Below are 17,374 nucleotides of genomic sequence, written 5' to 3' on the forward strand. Positions count from 1 at the left end.
GACTGCAATTTGACCTAAAGCAACCCCTGGGTTTGTGTTCTGCATGCAGCTGCACTCTTTCTTCCTCATTAAGCATTTAGAGATCCGACTCTTGGAAGAATTTGAAACACACACATTTTATGTCCATGTTTGCAAGCAAGCAGGATGTACACAGGCATGGTTATTAGCATCCTGTTAAGACAAGGGCAGACAAATTGTAAACACTGTGGACTGTACGTGTCCTTTAAACACAGCAGGCCTTTTCCCTGAAAGCATATTTACTTCTTATAGGAGGTAAAACGTGAGGATTAATACCTTTAATCAAGGGTCAAATCTAAGGCGACAGTCATCCCGTGCATTTTTTGTGCTGATGCAGAAAGCTCTGACATAGGCACTATCGCTTATGGAGTGAAGAGTGTCACTTAATGTCTTCCACTATGAGTCTTTTCTCAGCACAGGAGACCTGAAGGAACTCGGCATGAACCAAAAATAATAACCACGGTTTGCAAACAGCGTGTTGCAAGTCAACAGCACACCAGGCCTGGCAGAAACCAGAGAAGTCTACCCTCATGTTGCCATCAGTCTGTCACTGGTGGTGTACTGGCCATTTACAAAGTTTTTACTGGGCTGTGTGTCTCTTTACCCACTCTGAGCCTGTCAGTCGAGGTGGACAGCAGTAGTGTTGTAGTAGTAGTGCACATAAAGGTGCAGAACTAGGATTTTTATTGCCTTTATTGTTAGTAGTCACAGGCCTAAAACCACTCCAAGCTAAAATTGAAAGGGTAAGAGCAAAATCAAAAATTGCTGAGGAATAATCTGAATAGTTTACTGTCAGTTTTAATAAATGACAGATTATTTAACAATCAAAATAGTTGCTAGTTGCAGCCGTGCTCCACTTAAGCACAACAGGACAGCAGAGCATCGGAACTGGAACGAAGCCACGATTAATAACGTTATATGTGACCAGAGTTCTCTTCCTACGAAATGTCTCAGTGTGGAAAAGATCTGTTATCGGGTCACACTGGTGTATAACAAGAATGACTATTTCATGGTGTGAGCAGAGCATGATGACCCAGACTTCCTGCCCTCGCAGTCGTAAAAGGTTAGCTATTATCACAGAGGGCAGCCAGAGTGCCATCACAAGGTCCAAACCTGATGATTGCGGATCAAAGCGCTAACAGACCTTCACATGAAACAATGTCAAGAGAACTATGCCCTGTTTTGCAGCATGTCTGACCTATTACTGGCACATTGCAAAACATGCAGATCTATTTTCCCCCCCGCTTTCACGTCCAGTTTTGTTTCACACCAAGACAAAGAGCAACTCAGACCTTGAGAATGCATCTTTATCTATGCTGACCTATTTCTTAATTGATTCTTCCAAGAACGAAAGCTTTCAACACACACACACCACCTTTTCAGAATGATCTGAAGGCAAAAGCGCTAAATGCACTGCTTTTGTTCAAATGAATGCCTACCACTGAGTCCCAGTATGAAAAGATGTCACTTAGGGTTTTGTGTGCTGACAACCCAAACCATTCAGTGCACGTCTATTTCTGTGCGTACACTGAGACGCAAGGCTACACAGTTCTTTATGCCGGCACAAAAAGGGAAAAAATGAGATGAAGCGCATCACATATATATATATTTCTTTTCGAGAGAAAGAAGGAAAAGCTAAAAAAACATATAACGGTGGCCAAAGCTGATGGAGGATGTGAGGCATTTGTCGGAGTCTCCCCGGCTTACAATAATCTTATCCTCGTTCTGTATGAAAGCTTCAAGTCATCAGGAAGCTTGAGCCTGGAAACATACGAGTAATTAGGTAACCTGCCAAAATCTAATTAATACTTTCGAACAAAGTGTACCAGCCAAAGAAAAAGACAGGATGAAAGAGCTAGCCTCAGCCTTTACACAATCTTTGTTTACATTCCTGCTCCAGCCCCCCTCTCCTCCTCCGTATTGAGCGCCTGCCAATTTCCAGAATCCCCATGGCTGTACAGTTTCTGACATCAGCTCCATGCAGCACGCTAGGAGTTGGACACGATTCAAATGCTCTGCGGTGCTTCACAGTCAAAATGAGCATTTACTACATGCTCTACTTGGCAGTGTTTCAGAGCTCGACGCCAACTGACTACGTTTTTCCTGTTCCCTCAGTCTCACCTAACCTTTCGCCTCCTCCCCTGTTCTTTCTCTTCTTTACATCTTAGTGGTCTTATCATGCTGCCTCTGGCCTTTTTTTTTTTTTTGCCTTTTGTTTTCATGACATCAACAGGGCCCATTAACCTTGTGTTGTCGTTTTGTTAAACACAGATTGCCGAGCACTGGGGTTTCTCTAATGAATGAAATGAAAACTCCCCGGTGCTGATTAATTCGAACCCCTGCAGACTATAGAGTTCAGATGAATCTACAGGGGTCACACACTCTGCACAATATCAGAGGGTGCACTCATAAAAGTTCAAATACTCTGGCTGGCTCTGGAGTTAATGTACTCTTAAATAGTAAGTTAAAGCCGGGCAAATGCATCCGAGAAAAACTCAGTAGTGTGTAAAATATTGATCAAGCCGTGCGAGACACATAGTCTGACATCAGTTATTCATTAACAGTAAAAAGGCCAGCGGAGCAACAATAGGCTGTGGTCTACGCTGGAACAATGCAATTATAACACAGGTCAAGACGAACATTTAGAGATTTACATTACTTTTCTTAACAAGTTTCAGTTTGTACTTCCAAAAACATGACCTATTCACACAACGCTACAACGGAGATCAAAAGGCCTCACCACACGTGGAATATAAACCCAACGAGCACTTATCAGACAGCTGTATCAGCAGAAACCTGATGGGCAATCCCAATAAGTGTCGCTCCCAATTGGCTCTCATTCGAGCTATACTTCCTGTAGTCACTAACAACCCCCTCCCCCGACTCCTAATGTGTGTGTGTGTGTGTGTGTGTGTGTGAGAGAGCAATTTAATGTTTAATGCCAACTCCCCTCCATTCACCCTGATCATGGTGAGTGCCATGAATTTTTAAAGACATCCCTACTTTACTGTCCATCTGGGCTCCATCTGCCCAGATGCTGGTGTTTAAAGCAGACAGAGACACGGGAGAGGAGACTTCAAAGGCTCTGCATGGCCTCTGGATGATTTTTGGCCTGAGGAGGATATTATATATAAAAGGGGCAAGGCAGTTGGTTATAGTTATATGTATATCCAAGCACCGAAGAGACTGCGCGACAATAAAACCAGCTTGTGATTGTGCATTTGCAAATATCTTGTGGACAGAGAGCAACGGCAAAGAACTTTTAAGGCCAGATTAGCTCCACGACAAACATCAGTGGCAGAAGACGCAATTAGGAGGCTACAACAAATTCAATACATTTGTACTTTGTCATTATTTTTCTAATTCTTGCATTTCTCACACATGCTTGAATGACAGGATTCTGTGCGACAGTGACAAAATGAATTGTGCAGACTTACTTTGTGTATTTACAGCCTGCTCAGAGCTCTGTACATATATGTCTCGACAGATTCCTCTGCAGTTTTTTGTTTGTTTGCTTTTCCATGTACCGGTCTATCCAACCAGGCAGATAGTGCTTTTAAGAGGTTTTATGGTGTCTGACTCTTATCTGCTGCCCCGGTACAATAAAAGAAAATGGATTTTGTTTGTGCTGTTCACAGCATGTACGAATAGCTTTTTAAATCCTCTAAAATCCACCAGACTTTTCAGAAACAAATCACGTCATGTACGACATAAAAACCAGGAAAACACTGTTTTTGATACAACCAAAATCTCCGTCTTATTCTTGGTCAACATGATATCGATTCAGGATTCAATTAGTAGCCAGATGACTGAATAAACCGAGACAAGCCTGTCCAGCATTTTACTCGTGGCTGATGGGAACAGATGCAAGCAAGCCTATAGGCTGCAGGCTACTACTAATGTGAACAGGAGTATCAATGTGTTCTGGAAATAAAAATGCAAAGAGTGATACTGATATGGATACTCAGAAGTAGGGGGGGTAGTTAAGTAAGGAGGAGGGTTACTTTGGTATCACTTAAATACCTCCACCAGACATACAAATCAGTTTCATTTACAAAATAATCCAAAGATGCCTGAATATAGCCGCGTCCTTCATTTAATTCTGTTCCACTCTGCCACAGCCAGATATGATGCTGCTTGCAGAGTGCTTTGAATATTTTAATCAATTCACTTAGAACCACAGTGTAATCAGACATCTGATCAGACAGCACCTCTTGGCTTGATTTAGTCTGACCTTTCAGCAGAGTGGGCAGCGAGGACGAAGGTGGCTGGCTGATCCACCAGGAATGCACGCTGGGCTTCGCTGATATATTTTAGCCACGCACGGCCTGCTGCACACCTACCCTGAAAGTTAGGTTTGTGTGCCTGTTTGCTCACCTACATGACGCGTGGACATAACGTCTCATTAGTTTCTTGAACTTATTTTTCTGCTATATATACGTACTGGGCTTAATAACAAACCTGTTGTCAAAATAAAATACAATGTTGTTGTGTTTTGCACTTTATACTAACTCATGTATCTCTCTGCTCATCTTGGAAATTTGCTTTATATTCTCTCGTATTCCTGAGGTTAGTTTTACCTTGGCCGTGGTCAGGAATAGGAGGTCATGTTTTTTGTCTTCTGTTGATTATGAACTAATCAGTGGGGCCCTATAACTGGTACATATTTGCTGTAAAAATAAAATCCTGGTGAGTTTTATTTTTTTACACATATGTTTAATTATAATATATATCCTTCAGTGCTGATTGGCTGTTACTCACGATGTGTAACCAATCGGAGAGTACTGTGGGCGGGACACTGCTCGAGACCACACAGTGATTACATACAGACAGAGGTGCTGCACTGAAGCCAAAGCTGTGCATTTGTTAATGAATTTACTTCATCAGGACTCATTTAAAAGAGCAATGATTCTCATTTTTTTGGGAAAAATAATGGACCTGATAATAAGCCAAGTCGATAATTGGTTGACCTCTAGTCAGGAGCTTTAATGCCACACTGACACATCTGTTTACACGCTGTTCAATTAATGCAACTTAAACATAAGAAAGAAAAAGGACAGTTTTCAGTTTGGAATAGCTCCAACTGCTCCATGCTGATAGAGGCATGCAAGGTTTCTGCTGAGGATGTGAGGTTCCTAGTGGCCACATTATCACCCTCCATCAGGCACATTCCAACAGCCTCCACCCACCTACCCAAAATAAACTGTACAGTCTTAACCCCTTCCTCCCCACCCAGTGCCCTCCAAAACACTCAACCTGCACACGACTAAACACCAGAACACATGTAAGTGGGCTTTACACTTCAGGTCAAAATGAGAGTCACATTTTATTTACTCAGAACTGACGTCTTTATTTTTCCTGTGATTGTTAGAGACATTTTTAATGGAAGAACTGTTGACTGCAGTTTCATGTGATCATAACCGATAAAGAGCACATAGGTTATATAGTGTAATAGGACATCTCTGCTCTTAAAAAAACAACTTTAAAGTGTTTTACTGCGCACATTTAAAAAACAAATGAATGAAAAAACTTATGTATGACATTTTTTAATGAAAAGCTTAAGGAGCTGTGTCGGTGGTATCCGACTCTAAGCTCTGGTGAAACAATCAAATACTATAATACAAGGACCAGACCTGTAAATCTGAGGGATGATAAGACATTAAGGTAAACACTGATGCTGTGGTTTTACACCGGGCCAACAGGTGAGACCCTCCCTCAGCCCTTGTGTGATGATCAGATAAAAATGCAGTTTATAGTTCTCAAAACGGACTTTGGGGCTCAGTGTTCAAGAAGAATCAACCGGTGCTTTTTCACAGCAATAACAAGAGCAGTATGTTGTGTCACAGCCTCAGAGGCATTTGTTCCGATGATCAGTCAGCGGCATGGACAGATGACGACAGGGATTTTTCGACTTGAGTTTTCCTGCATCATACAGAACTTTTTGTTGACTTTTCCGCCGGCTGCATAATTTCTTAGCGTTACATGTGCTTGCATGCAGCCCTACCAAGCATGCCATGTTTCGCTTAGGGCATCTATGGCTGTGGTGAGAATGCTTATTTGTTGAGCTCACCCCAATGACAGATAAGTTTTTATAACTTTATTACTTTACAATTCATAAATTTCTGATCAGGCAAAAAGAATCTGGATGATTGCACTAAAGCTGCAATAGAAACTGTGGTGTGCAGATTTAACTACTTTCCACATGACAAGAAGGAACCATAATGTCAGCTTCAGAGGAAGCAATATAAAAATTGCAACTGCTATATACAAATTAAGGCTGAAATCACTGATTTGGACTTGAGCAGGGATAAATTTATCAAGAGACAGACTGCAATTACTACTAATTACTGTAATCATCCACGAGTACATGTTTTCCTATATGACTAATGTGAAAAACTAAAATCCTGGGTTTCACAATATTGTGAACTATCAGCAGGAAGGATGTTGAGAGCTGCACACAGATATGACTGCTGTTGCTCCATTCCCAGTTTTAAATGATAGTATGCAGTTTGGTCTTCCCCTCCTCTCTGTCTCCATGATTAACTTGATGTTGTGTAGGCGTGACATAGCTTTTAATCAACAATAGATTGGGTAACATTATCTTAACAGCCAAGATACTGGCTCTGCCTCGATTACATAACTGTCAGCTGCATTGAATGTGAGCTGCCTGATCTACTGCTGACTGACATGTCAGTGATAAAAATGGACTGTATTTCCTACCTGACACGTGAAAACCGCCATCTGAGAGTATCAATTCAAGTTATTCACACAAAGCTTTACGGAGGGAGGGGTGGACTATTTAGAGAAGCAGAGTATAGGTTTTAGGGGAGTTATATTCCATATGCTCTGTAATTACAAGAAATAGGCCTTAAATTACAGAATCTATAGTTAGGCTTAAAAATGAAGCACATGTAGGTTGGGTGCAATGTGGCAAAGATAATTTACTTGCAGCATACTAAAGACTTCAATAAAAAATGTCTAAAAGCTTCTTCCAACAAATTCCAAACCAGCTTCTAAAAGAGTTCAGTCATCTCTGCTCAGATAAAAAAAACAAGCTGTTGCTTATACTGTCAAACATGTTTTATGGTTTGAAAAATTGCAACAGGCCACGATTGTGTTTGCATTTCAATAGTGGCTTCTGTTATGTAACATGCTGCCGCGTATGTCCCAGCAGAACAAACTGCAGTTTTCACACAGAAGTAGAGGCACGTTTACGAGGTTTCGCTGACCAATTTAGGTGAGGATGCTAAAAATACGATTCCAGGTTCCTGCTTTGTCTTTAGAAAACACATAATCTGTTGTCGTCTCTTAATAAAGTTGAAAGGGGACTGGTCTAGGGCACGAGCAGACCTGAAAGTTCAGCGATTATCAGCAATGTGCTTTCTTTCGTGGCAGAAAAGATCAGTTATCTTCACTGTAAATTTTACAGGAAAAAGTCGACTGTACTGATCCAATTTCCCCGAAAGGAGTATTTATGACTAATTTCATACTACAATAATGATAGGCGACAATCTGATTTGTGAACTATTAGAACACGAGATGGTATCGCTTTGTGTAGCAGTTACGGCAACAAATGCAGCAAAACTAATCTTCGGTTTATTATCCTCAGAAGTCAGCTTTCAGGGAATCTTACATTGTTCCTCCCGCCGTCTTTTTATCGACAGCAATCCTCCGTCTAAACTTAGCTGTTGACAGTCTTAAATCTCTTCGCGTAAACAGCCCAGCTTATTCCACCAGGGCCTCCCTCATAATATCTCGCCCGCTAACGCATGTTTACAGTAAACGCCAGCATGGTAAAGCTGTTAAAATGCACCCTAACACACTGCTGCCCCTCCCTCCTGCTCTGAGCTTCTCTTCCTCAGCTCTCAGTCCCGTTCAAAAGAAGAAACTAGTACCCTATTTTTAAACTCTTTGGCCCCATTAGTTATAAAATGTCAAATCTCACCAGGCACTAAGCCGCTCCACAAGAAAAAGAGACTTCTATAGGTCAAAGCTTTTAACACGTGGGCCCTGCCAGAATGTCAGGTGGCAAAGACAAACTGAAAAGCCTCAACTTAGCTTTTATCAACATTTGGCCAGCGGCTGGTGTCAATTTCCCACCCTGGTCAGATTACATTATGTGCTGCTGAGAAAGTGCCAAGCAGTTTTGATGTCAGGGGTGTGAAGGCCAGATGTGGCTTGCTGGTCAGCAACCAACATTTTAGATTTATGTACTTCCTTGGTGTGCTACAGCAGCTGACTAACGGATATTTTAGGAATTTAGCTGGCATGGTTCTTCAATGTACTACATGAAGGCAATGATCTTGTTCTGCTAATGCAGCCAGAAGTTAGGACAGCCAAAGCAGCACACTTCGACAAGACTTTAATGACAGTCTGAATGTCCAGCAGCTACATCACTTACACACACTTAATCCTCGTCTATCAGGGAGCATTTTTAGAGGACAAACTTCCACACAGTGGAGGAGCAGAAGGCACATGAAGTGATCCTACCTGTCTGAACTGCTCCTCATAGGTCCATTCTCCGTGGTCCTGCCCACCCAGGTGGCTGTGCGTAGCATGTGGCGGGAGGATGGCTACTCGCGGCTCCTGCTCGACATTGGGACGGACCTTCAACAGCTGGGAATGGGGGTGGAGTTGGCGGTGAGGCAGCAGGAGGATGCCCTTCCCAGGGGCCACAGCATCGTGGCCCGTCGGTAGACCTTCTTCTGTCAGGTCATCGTCAAAGTCTTCCTCCATCTCACCTTCAAAGTCCTCCTCGTCCCACTTCTGTTTGCTGTGTGCGCCGTAGAAACAGAACAATATAGTTTTAAACTCACTGATACAAATAACGGAAGTTTCAAATAAACTTAATCAAAGAAATTTACTCACATCTGCTCCTCCTCATCTGACCCCATCATGTCCTTGTAGGGCTCCTCCCCTTCGTCATTGTCATCGTCGTCACCTTCCTCCTCGCCGCCGCTGCTGCGCTCTGACATGGGGCTGTCGGACACCCTCTGCAGCCCGGCCGCGGCAGCACGCATGGCCGCCAGGGCTGCCATCTGGGCCTGCTCTGCTTCGGGGGCCGGGCTCCCCATCGGCTCATCCCCTCCACCTGTGCGGACCTGAGTGTGTTGGGCGGCGGCCTGCTGCTGTAGCTGCTGCTCCATCAACAGTTTGGCCCTCTGCTGCCTGTGCAGGTTCTCCATGACGGCCTGCAGCTTCATCTCCAGGGAAAGCGGCACAACGATCAGTGGCCTTCCTTCCCCTCCCTCCCCCACTGAAGGAGCACCAGTTGGGGGCCAGTCAGGGGACAACGTTCGAACCTTCTTCCAAGAGGAAGCAATTGCCAACTGTGCCTGTGATGAAGCAGCTAACAGCTGGCTGAAAGTTTGGAGGTTATGGTTATGTGGAAATGTAGGTCCTTGAGTGCGAGTAGAAGGAGGAAAAAGAGGAGGGGGGTCGATGAGCGCTCTGAGACATGCAGTCAGAGGTCGGCTGCAGTTCTAGAGACAGAGGCTGCTCTCTTGTCTCAATGGTTTTTCCTGCAGCTGGGGGGAAACCAAAGCCAGTAGCAGCGCTGAGTTGCACAGCGCTCAATGAGGCACACGCAGTGGAAGTGAAGGTGGGAGTACAAAACTTCACTGACAGACTACAAAGACCTGAGGGAGAGAAAGAAAAGCAGAAAGTCAGACTGTTACTTCCTCACTGTCTGTGAACAACAGTTAACAGGCAAAAGACATGTGTTGTGCTAAAACTGAAACCTTTTTTCTGAAAGCATCAGACCCATCAAATATAAATATTTAAGGAAAATCATCTTTCCATCTTTGGGCTTTTTACTGAATAAAACATTTTAACACTCTCCATTGATTTCATACAGATCTAATGAACATATTGGCAAACGCACTCTTATTTTGCTAATGTTGTATTTTATGGTTCTCGTAAAACTGGTTAAGTTCCCTGTTTTGCGGCATATTTTAGAACAGTTGGAGACACACTAAGTTAACAGATGATAACGAAAGAAAAAGTCCTGCATATTGTTTGAGGAACTTGATTCATAATTTTTACACTCATGACGGTAAAATGCCAAAAATGTTCTCAAACTTTCATGAGTTGCAGAAGAGCAGACGGCTACAGCGATGACTACACAGACGCCATGTCGACTCTGATCACAAGTTTAAAAATGTGACAGAGAAGAAAATGCTCAATTTCACACTTAAAATTGCACATTTCAATCTGAAGTCCCTGTGAAGCATTAACTTGCAGACTCGGGGGTTAATATCTCTTGTGCAACACGTGCAGGATTAATCACAAAACCAGCCCAGACCAGACAAACTGCTCACACAGAACAAAATGTTTCAACCTCAACAACACGAGGAAGTGAAATTACAGGAAGAACAGTCACTTTCTTCACCTGGTTGGCTTGAAGTCAAGATTAATTCAAGCCCATCAGCACAAATGAGACAGCACTACCTCACCGACGTTATGAACATTGTTTAAGGGTTGTTGAAATCTACAGCTCCTATATAGCGCTGTCACGCCACATAGGTTTGACTGCTGTGTTTTCCCCTTATTAAAATTTTTTACTACAAGTAAGAGGCACAAAGGGGAGGTTTTATTTAGCAACTTGTATAGGTGACAATTGTTCCCCTACACACCTGCTCTAAAAATTGCCCAGGTATGCAAACCAGTCTGTGCTATAAGCGATGAGTTTCAATTATGTCTGTTCCCATGTCAAATGTTGCAGCACCACAATGACGGCGCCTACCGTTTACCGAGAATATGTTCGAAATGTTGAGAAGTCTGGGTTTGGGGAGGCTGATCAGACAGGTACAGATAAGAGCTGCACACAAAGTCAACAGCACGTGGGGAAATTAAAGTGGAGTGCAGGTGCTGGACACGCTGAAGCAGCAGTCATGACAGGAGGCAGCGGTGACTGTACGCTACCACTCATTCAGCTATGCTGACTAATACATGAAGAGACAGACCTCTGTAACCAACACCTGCCCCGATCCTGTACTTTCAGAACCTTCAGGCTTTGCATTTCTCTTATTCATCGGGTACACTCTGGCTGAGAGCACGAATTCTGCTCACGTCTAAGTTGCAGTTTAATGTGTAGAACTATTACTGGCATTCCCACCGCCGTGAAAGACAGCACTATGCATACATTTTGAGCATTACCTACATAAAGTGAAACTGCAGCTGCACAGAAATGTTTTTAATCCTTTTGAAAGCTGCTATTTTTAAGCGACATCTGCCACTATTACATTCATTAAACCCCTTCTAAACATGTTGTCAAAAACAAGTTTCGAGTCAGCAGTTCTTCAAGGTAACACGATTCTACAAAGTACGACTACATTCAGCCAGCATGTGAACACCACAGCAATCCCCACCATAATATATCTCATCATTACAATGCAGGTATTATTTTTTTCCTGAATGAGAAGGGGCTGTTTATCTCCTGCATGTGACTCACTGCAATTACACAGAAAATCTCACTCGATGTATAACTACATGTAGGCATGTTCAGAGCACAGGAGAAGGTAAATAGTCTATAGCGTCCAGGTCAAAGGTCTCTACGGCTGGCAACAGAAATTCTAGTAAAGTTCGGCTTCCATTCTCAGGAAAATTGACTATTTTCCATATCATATGTTTACATAGTTTTAAATACATAATGAGATAAGAGACAACACCCACAAACATCCTGGTTGTTAGTGCTACTCTGGAAGCAGACATGTCAACCGGGAGATGCAGTTTTCAATCTTCCAGTGGCTTCACATGAATCCAAATGGAAAATAACAGCTTGTGCAACACTAGACAGGTCTGACTCATGTGAAAGATCAACGTATATTTACACAACATCAGTGATCTCCAGATGCGTAAGAAATCCAATGTGCATGTCACAAGTGTCGCAATTTGTCAGTGCTTCTGTCCTCATGCTAGCAGATATCAAAAGCGTAAAACTTGTTTCTGGGGTTTCTGTGAACATGAAACTATCCCTCCAGTCTGTTTGTCCGACACTCGGGGCTGAGCGAGTTGGGGAAAATCTCTAATTGCGATTTTGCAGACAGATATTGCGATACAATTTTTTAAAAGTCGAGCTTTAGTCCCATACTCGCTGTGTAATAGATTTAATACATGTGATGGAGCATTACTACAAGATACCATAAAAACTGTGACTGTCACACATGAAGCAGCAAAACCACTGACATGACAGTTTAAAGCCTGAGTCAGATACGCTGCGTGACGTTTGTAAGTGCAGCCTTTGCAACTGGCTAACTACATAGTTTCATATCGTGGTTTCGATTTGAAATCGATTAATCGTTCAGACCTACCTATTATGCTTCTAATAAAGCACAAACTGTCTGGCAAGAATGTCAAAAAAATGAAAAATAGCTGAATAATCTCCGGTTAGATGTAACAAGAGGCACAACTTCTGTATCTGTGGTCAGGAAAAGACATAGTTGGCAAATTTGAATAAAAACCCAAAGACAAAAGTCTTGTTTTTCGTTGAATGCACATGAAATAAGCAGAGCTCTCAGCATGCAGTTGACACCCTGCAGCTCATCACTAATACATAAGCGACAAAATGTACTTCAAAAGCAAAAAATTCTGCTGCTACTGGTTAAAGCACAACAGCTTCTGAGGTGTTAAATAAAACGCAGCACATCAACGAAATGTTACATCAGACCCAACGCTATCAAACAAGAACCAACCGAGAGCCACAGCAGAAATGTTTCAGTGCCCCTATACTATGGCTGTATATGTCAAAGAAATGTTGCGCAAGGAAACAAGAGCTGTGAAACTTGTGTTTCTTAAGAGCGTGAAGGAAGTGACAACTGACAGAGCAGATGCAGCGAGGCAGCCGACGGATACTCAATATTGATTCATTACATTCTTTAAGGGCAATAGAGGCGCAACTGAACACCCGCAGTTGTCGAATGGAGAATAGCACCAGTATAAGCAGGATTAAGGCATCCTACCTAACTGGATCTAGTTCGACTGAAACAACTTGTCTGTGTTCTGCATACTGCAAGTAAAGAACAAAACACGTCAGTGGGCTCCAGGAGGAGAGACACCAGTAATTACTGGTAACAACTCTTGACTATCCAGTAATGTTGCATTAAGTGACACGGGCGAATTCACTTTAGAGCAGCTCATGCACGCACTGTGTGGAGACCCTATTATTTACAGCAATCATTACTCAACATTTTAAGTCGTCTCACTCTGAACGCAAATGATCACTGTCACGCAACGCCTTGTGTGCAATACATGTTTGTGCCAAGAGCAACAGTGCCTGTGATACCACCGCTGTCTCCATGTGTCATACATGTAATTTCAGAGACAGAAGTGATTACAACAAAGCTTTTCTGTTAACTCTTCCTGTGCACAGGGAAGCAGAAGTGGTGTGTTTGTTTCATGGCACAGTTGATCACAAGCATTATGATTTCCTATATGCTCGCTGATGCAAATGACATTGCGCCACTACACGTTTTCCCCGCTTCCCCAAATAAGGAGACAAGTTTGATGCTTTTAACGTCTTTTTTACATCGCAGTGTGAAGTGTACATTGTGGCACTAGACGTACTGCATCTACATAAACAAAGAAACACTGAATGTTTTCCACATCTAGCCCAAAAGGGATGATAATCTACCGTCTGCTTGACTATTTTCTTTCCAGTTACATCTGGTTATAACCTGAGGATGCAGGATTTTATTCAAACCAAGCAAGATGTCGCCCTTTAATACACCTTCAACTGATTCCTCATGCTACAAGCAATAAATATGGACAATAATGATAATTTCTGTCAGCGTGCACCTAAACATGCACTCATGCATGTGCTCAAAGGCAGCATGAGAGGCATAATGTGCTACGTGCTGCCTGCATAACGTAATTTGCGCTCCTGGTGCTTAAAGGAAAACTCTGCTTGCGTGGCTGCCAACAAAAACAACAACAGTATCCAGATTTCCACATGCTGCCAAGCAACTTTACCGATGTTTTCATTGCAGTAATACCTTGATTTGTTTATTTACTTTTAATTCTGAACTGTCAGTCGTCTCTAGATCACCGGTTTTCAGTCCTGATCAAAGACAGTCTGGTTAAAATTACAACCACAAGACCAGGACCTGAGAGGGTTTCTTGTGGTATCTCATCCTCACACAATAATAACCAAACCTCGGCTACAGTGATAAGGCATTTAATATCCACACCAGATCTTGCTGTGAAACCAGCTGTAGAGCAGTTTCAGGGGTCAGGGATGAATCCCCTTAAAACCCCCTGCTGGGAAATCACCCCTATACATGGAGTAATTTTCTTTACATCACCAGCTGCTATTATTTGGAAATCCTGCATTGTACAGAAACAGCATCATAACCCACACAATCTGAGAGACAGTTGCTCTGAGCAGCAAGCAAACAAGCTTGGCGCCTCGTCTGTCGGCCTTTTTTTGCCAGTCAAAATGTTTAATAAACTCATTTACAGCAAACACATCTCATCGTGGTTTTGCTGATCACCGGGTAAACATATCTGCCCGGTGGGGTAAAGGGTCTGTTCTCGCTGAGGAAATGCTGAGTGGACTCGACTGTAACAGACAATTTCCGCCGTAGTTTTATGACCACCTTTATGAAGGCTTACTGAGATTACATCTACATTACGCTACTTAAACCTGGAAAGGCCTCCAATATAGCCCTCTGATCTGCTTCCAAGTGACTGACTGGCATTTTTCAACCAAAGGACAAAGGAACATCTTTAAATCCTCCTGTGATGGCTCATGTATAGTGATTTTCTTTTCGGTGACAGTACAAACCACTCTTCATGCAGAACAATGAGGTAGCAAAAAGAACAAGAGTCCTCTATCTGATTGCCACATCACCTTAACGCTGCCCATTTGCTTCCTGCCTGTCTTTCTCTCTCTCGTGCACATTTTCCCTCCCTGACACTTGAGTTTACATTTTAAGGGTTAAATTTGCATTTTATGACCAAATTTGGGGGCAGCCTTAACAGCGGGGACGGACTTAACAGCTGTCTTGCTGCCCTGGGAATCAGTTTCAAGTATCCTCCTGATGGCCACTGATGGAAAGCAGCGAGGTTCATTTACTCAAGTAGTGTACTAAAGCCTGCAGTGCAGAACCCCTTCTGGCTGTGAGAGTGATTACACAAGTGCTGTGTAGGGAATCACTGGAATAGTTCCTCAGAAGGCTGAATTTCCATTTTATCTTGAGCATCAGAAGCTTTTTATTTGGATCCTTACAGCATGGGAAAACTCTCAGTTTACTGCGAAATACACAGACTCACCTGGAATGTATGAACTCACTTTAGCAAGGGATGTAACAGACATTGATATGCATGTAAAAGTCCGACACTTGAGCTTTAAGTGTAGCTTTGACAACTACAACCTCATACTTCAACTGCAATCACAGAGGCAAATGCTGCGCTCTTTATTCGACTGTACGCTTTGCAAATTGGGATCAAGAATTCAAAACAAATTCAAAATGTATTCATTATATGTTAGGATGATGCAAACATCAACAATCATTATTATCTATCTATTATCTTGCAGAAACAGATAACTCCATTTTTGTAGATTTTCAGAAAACTTGTTTTTTTGTCGTTTGCTCGAGATAAAATCAATCAGACTGAAGCTGAGTGGATTTGACTCAGTAGAGATAACTTAAGTTTGATTGATGTTGTCTCAGGTAGACGATGGAAAAGTGGGTTTTCTGAAGGTTTGTGATGATGGAGTTATCTGATTTTGCAAATGAACTCTTCTAAAATGAGCCATTCTGTGCAAAACCATTTCAAACATATTTTATTGGTGCTGCTACTTCTGCTCGCACGCTGAATTCAAAGCGGCACTCGAGACACTCTGCTCAGAACACTAGACTACTTCCTCTCAACATATTGCCACAATAAAACATAAAAAAAAAAAAAAGGAAATCCCTCAAATTGCATACTGCACTTTAAGACCCTTAGGTCTTATTTAACACCTTAATTGGCTAAAGAGAGACCACCTGCTGCCATAGGTGGCAGGAGCCCATGTGTGGGGGGTGGGGAGGGGTGGAGCCACTGGCGCTGAACCTTCAGCAGTTGGCCGAGTGAAGGATAACGCAGAAACGGTTCGAGAGCTAATGGGTTAATCCTCTTTTTTTTTTTTTTTCTAAACCCACATTTGAGAAGTGGAAGATTGCAAGGTCTGAGCAAACAGGGCAGAGTGATAAGAACAAGAGCTAAGGGTCTAATTCCAACTAGATAAAGAGACCCACACCACCTCACACATGCTCCTACATACGGACATGTATGAACGGCTGCATGTTTACTGTGTGAGAGAGAGCATCAACGCACTTTAATACCACCATACTGAGCGCAGGGAATTTGAGGGAATTCATATTTTCCCAGCTGAGCACAGAGGCTACAGTTCACACAGGCCCACACGCTGCAAGAGCAATAAAAAGTGGAGTTCTTAGAGAGACAAACCAGCACTAATACACCAGGGTTTTCTCTCAGTGGGGAGTTCTGTTTTCATGTGCTAACATCAGCGCAGCTATTTATCTTGCACTTCGACATTTGGAATAAAAGACTTCATTTCCTTTTATGTGCCGTTAGAAGAAACCCTGTTTTGCCTGATAAAGCCATGTGGTTTGAGATGAGCTGGGTGAGGTCCTTGTGAGACCTGAAACTAGGTATTAAAATGAGCGTCTGTCTGTTCTGCTTCACTGAAAATGAGAGACTCAGATTCTTAAAGTGGCAATCCACTTTTTCGTCTCCATTTCTGAGCGCTCGCTGGCATTTCTGCTCTTTACTTCATGTAAATCGGTGTGGGCGATACTGTACTGTCATCCTTGGATGTGAGCTGTTTTAGTTTGAGTTTCTGTGGGTGGCACATGCTGTTCTGTCATTTCTTTATCAAATCAGGTATGGTATTGACGCTCATGCTACACCTGTTTTGAATAAACGACTCAACGCAAACAGACTTGAAATGTACAGAACATTTTTATCACAACTGGCATCAATGTACATTTATTATCACTCTGCGCTGTCATGCATCGTGTGTCAGCGTGCACATGCTGCAGTGTTACTAGAGAAACAGGCTTTGTACTGATGTTATCATTACATACATTCCTGGAAAAACATACATCTGCTGTTTCCTGACCTGTAGTGCTTCACTAGTTTGTTAGTCTGTCTCCAGTTTTTATTTCAGTTTTCACTTCTGAATCCTAACAGCTGGATATATTCATGTATAAGTTTGTTTGCAGCACAAAAAACTGCAAAAATATTATGCCGACAACATTTTTTAACCTTTCACTGCAGCTTTACTGTAACAAGTTATTATTATGTCCAGATTAAATGTCCAACAATTCACCTCAGAAGATTATTTATCTCG

The 17,374-nt window shown here is 42.5% G+C and overlaps 1 protein-coding gene across 1 annotated transcript in view; it reads right to left on the minus strand.

Annotated features, from left to right (window-relative positions):
* Positions 1 to 17,374, minus strand: part of arid3a (AT-rich interactive domain 3A) — a 42,243-nt gene that overhangs the window by 16,821 nt on the left and 8,048 nt on the right. The window contains exons 2-3 of the mRNA XM_008279368.1: positions 8,887 to 9,656; positions 8,509 to 8,791 (exon numbers count right to left, since the gene is read on the minus strand). Coding sequence (XP_008277590.1) covers positions 8,509 to 8,791; positions 8,887 to 9,221 — 618 coding nt within the window. The 5' untranslated portion in view covers positions 9,222 to 9,656. The remainder of the gene's footprint in view (positions 1 to 8,508; positions 8,792 to 8,886; positions 9,657 to 17,374) is intronic.

The sequence above is a fragment of the Stegastes partitus genome, unplaced genomic scaffold (assembly GCF_000690725.1).
Source record: "Stegastes partitus isolate 25-593 unplaced genomic scaffold, Stegastes_partitus-1.0.2 Scaffold157, whole genome shotgun sequence".
NCBI classification, from domain to species: Eukaryota; Metazoa; Chordata; class Actinopteri; family Pomacentridae; genus Stegastes; species Stegastes partitus.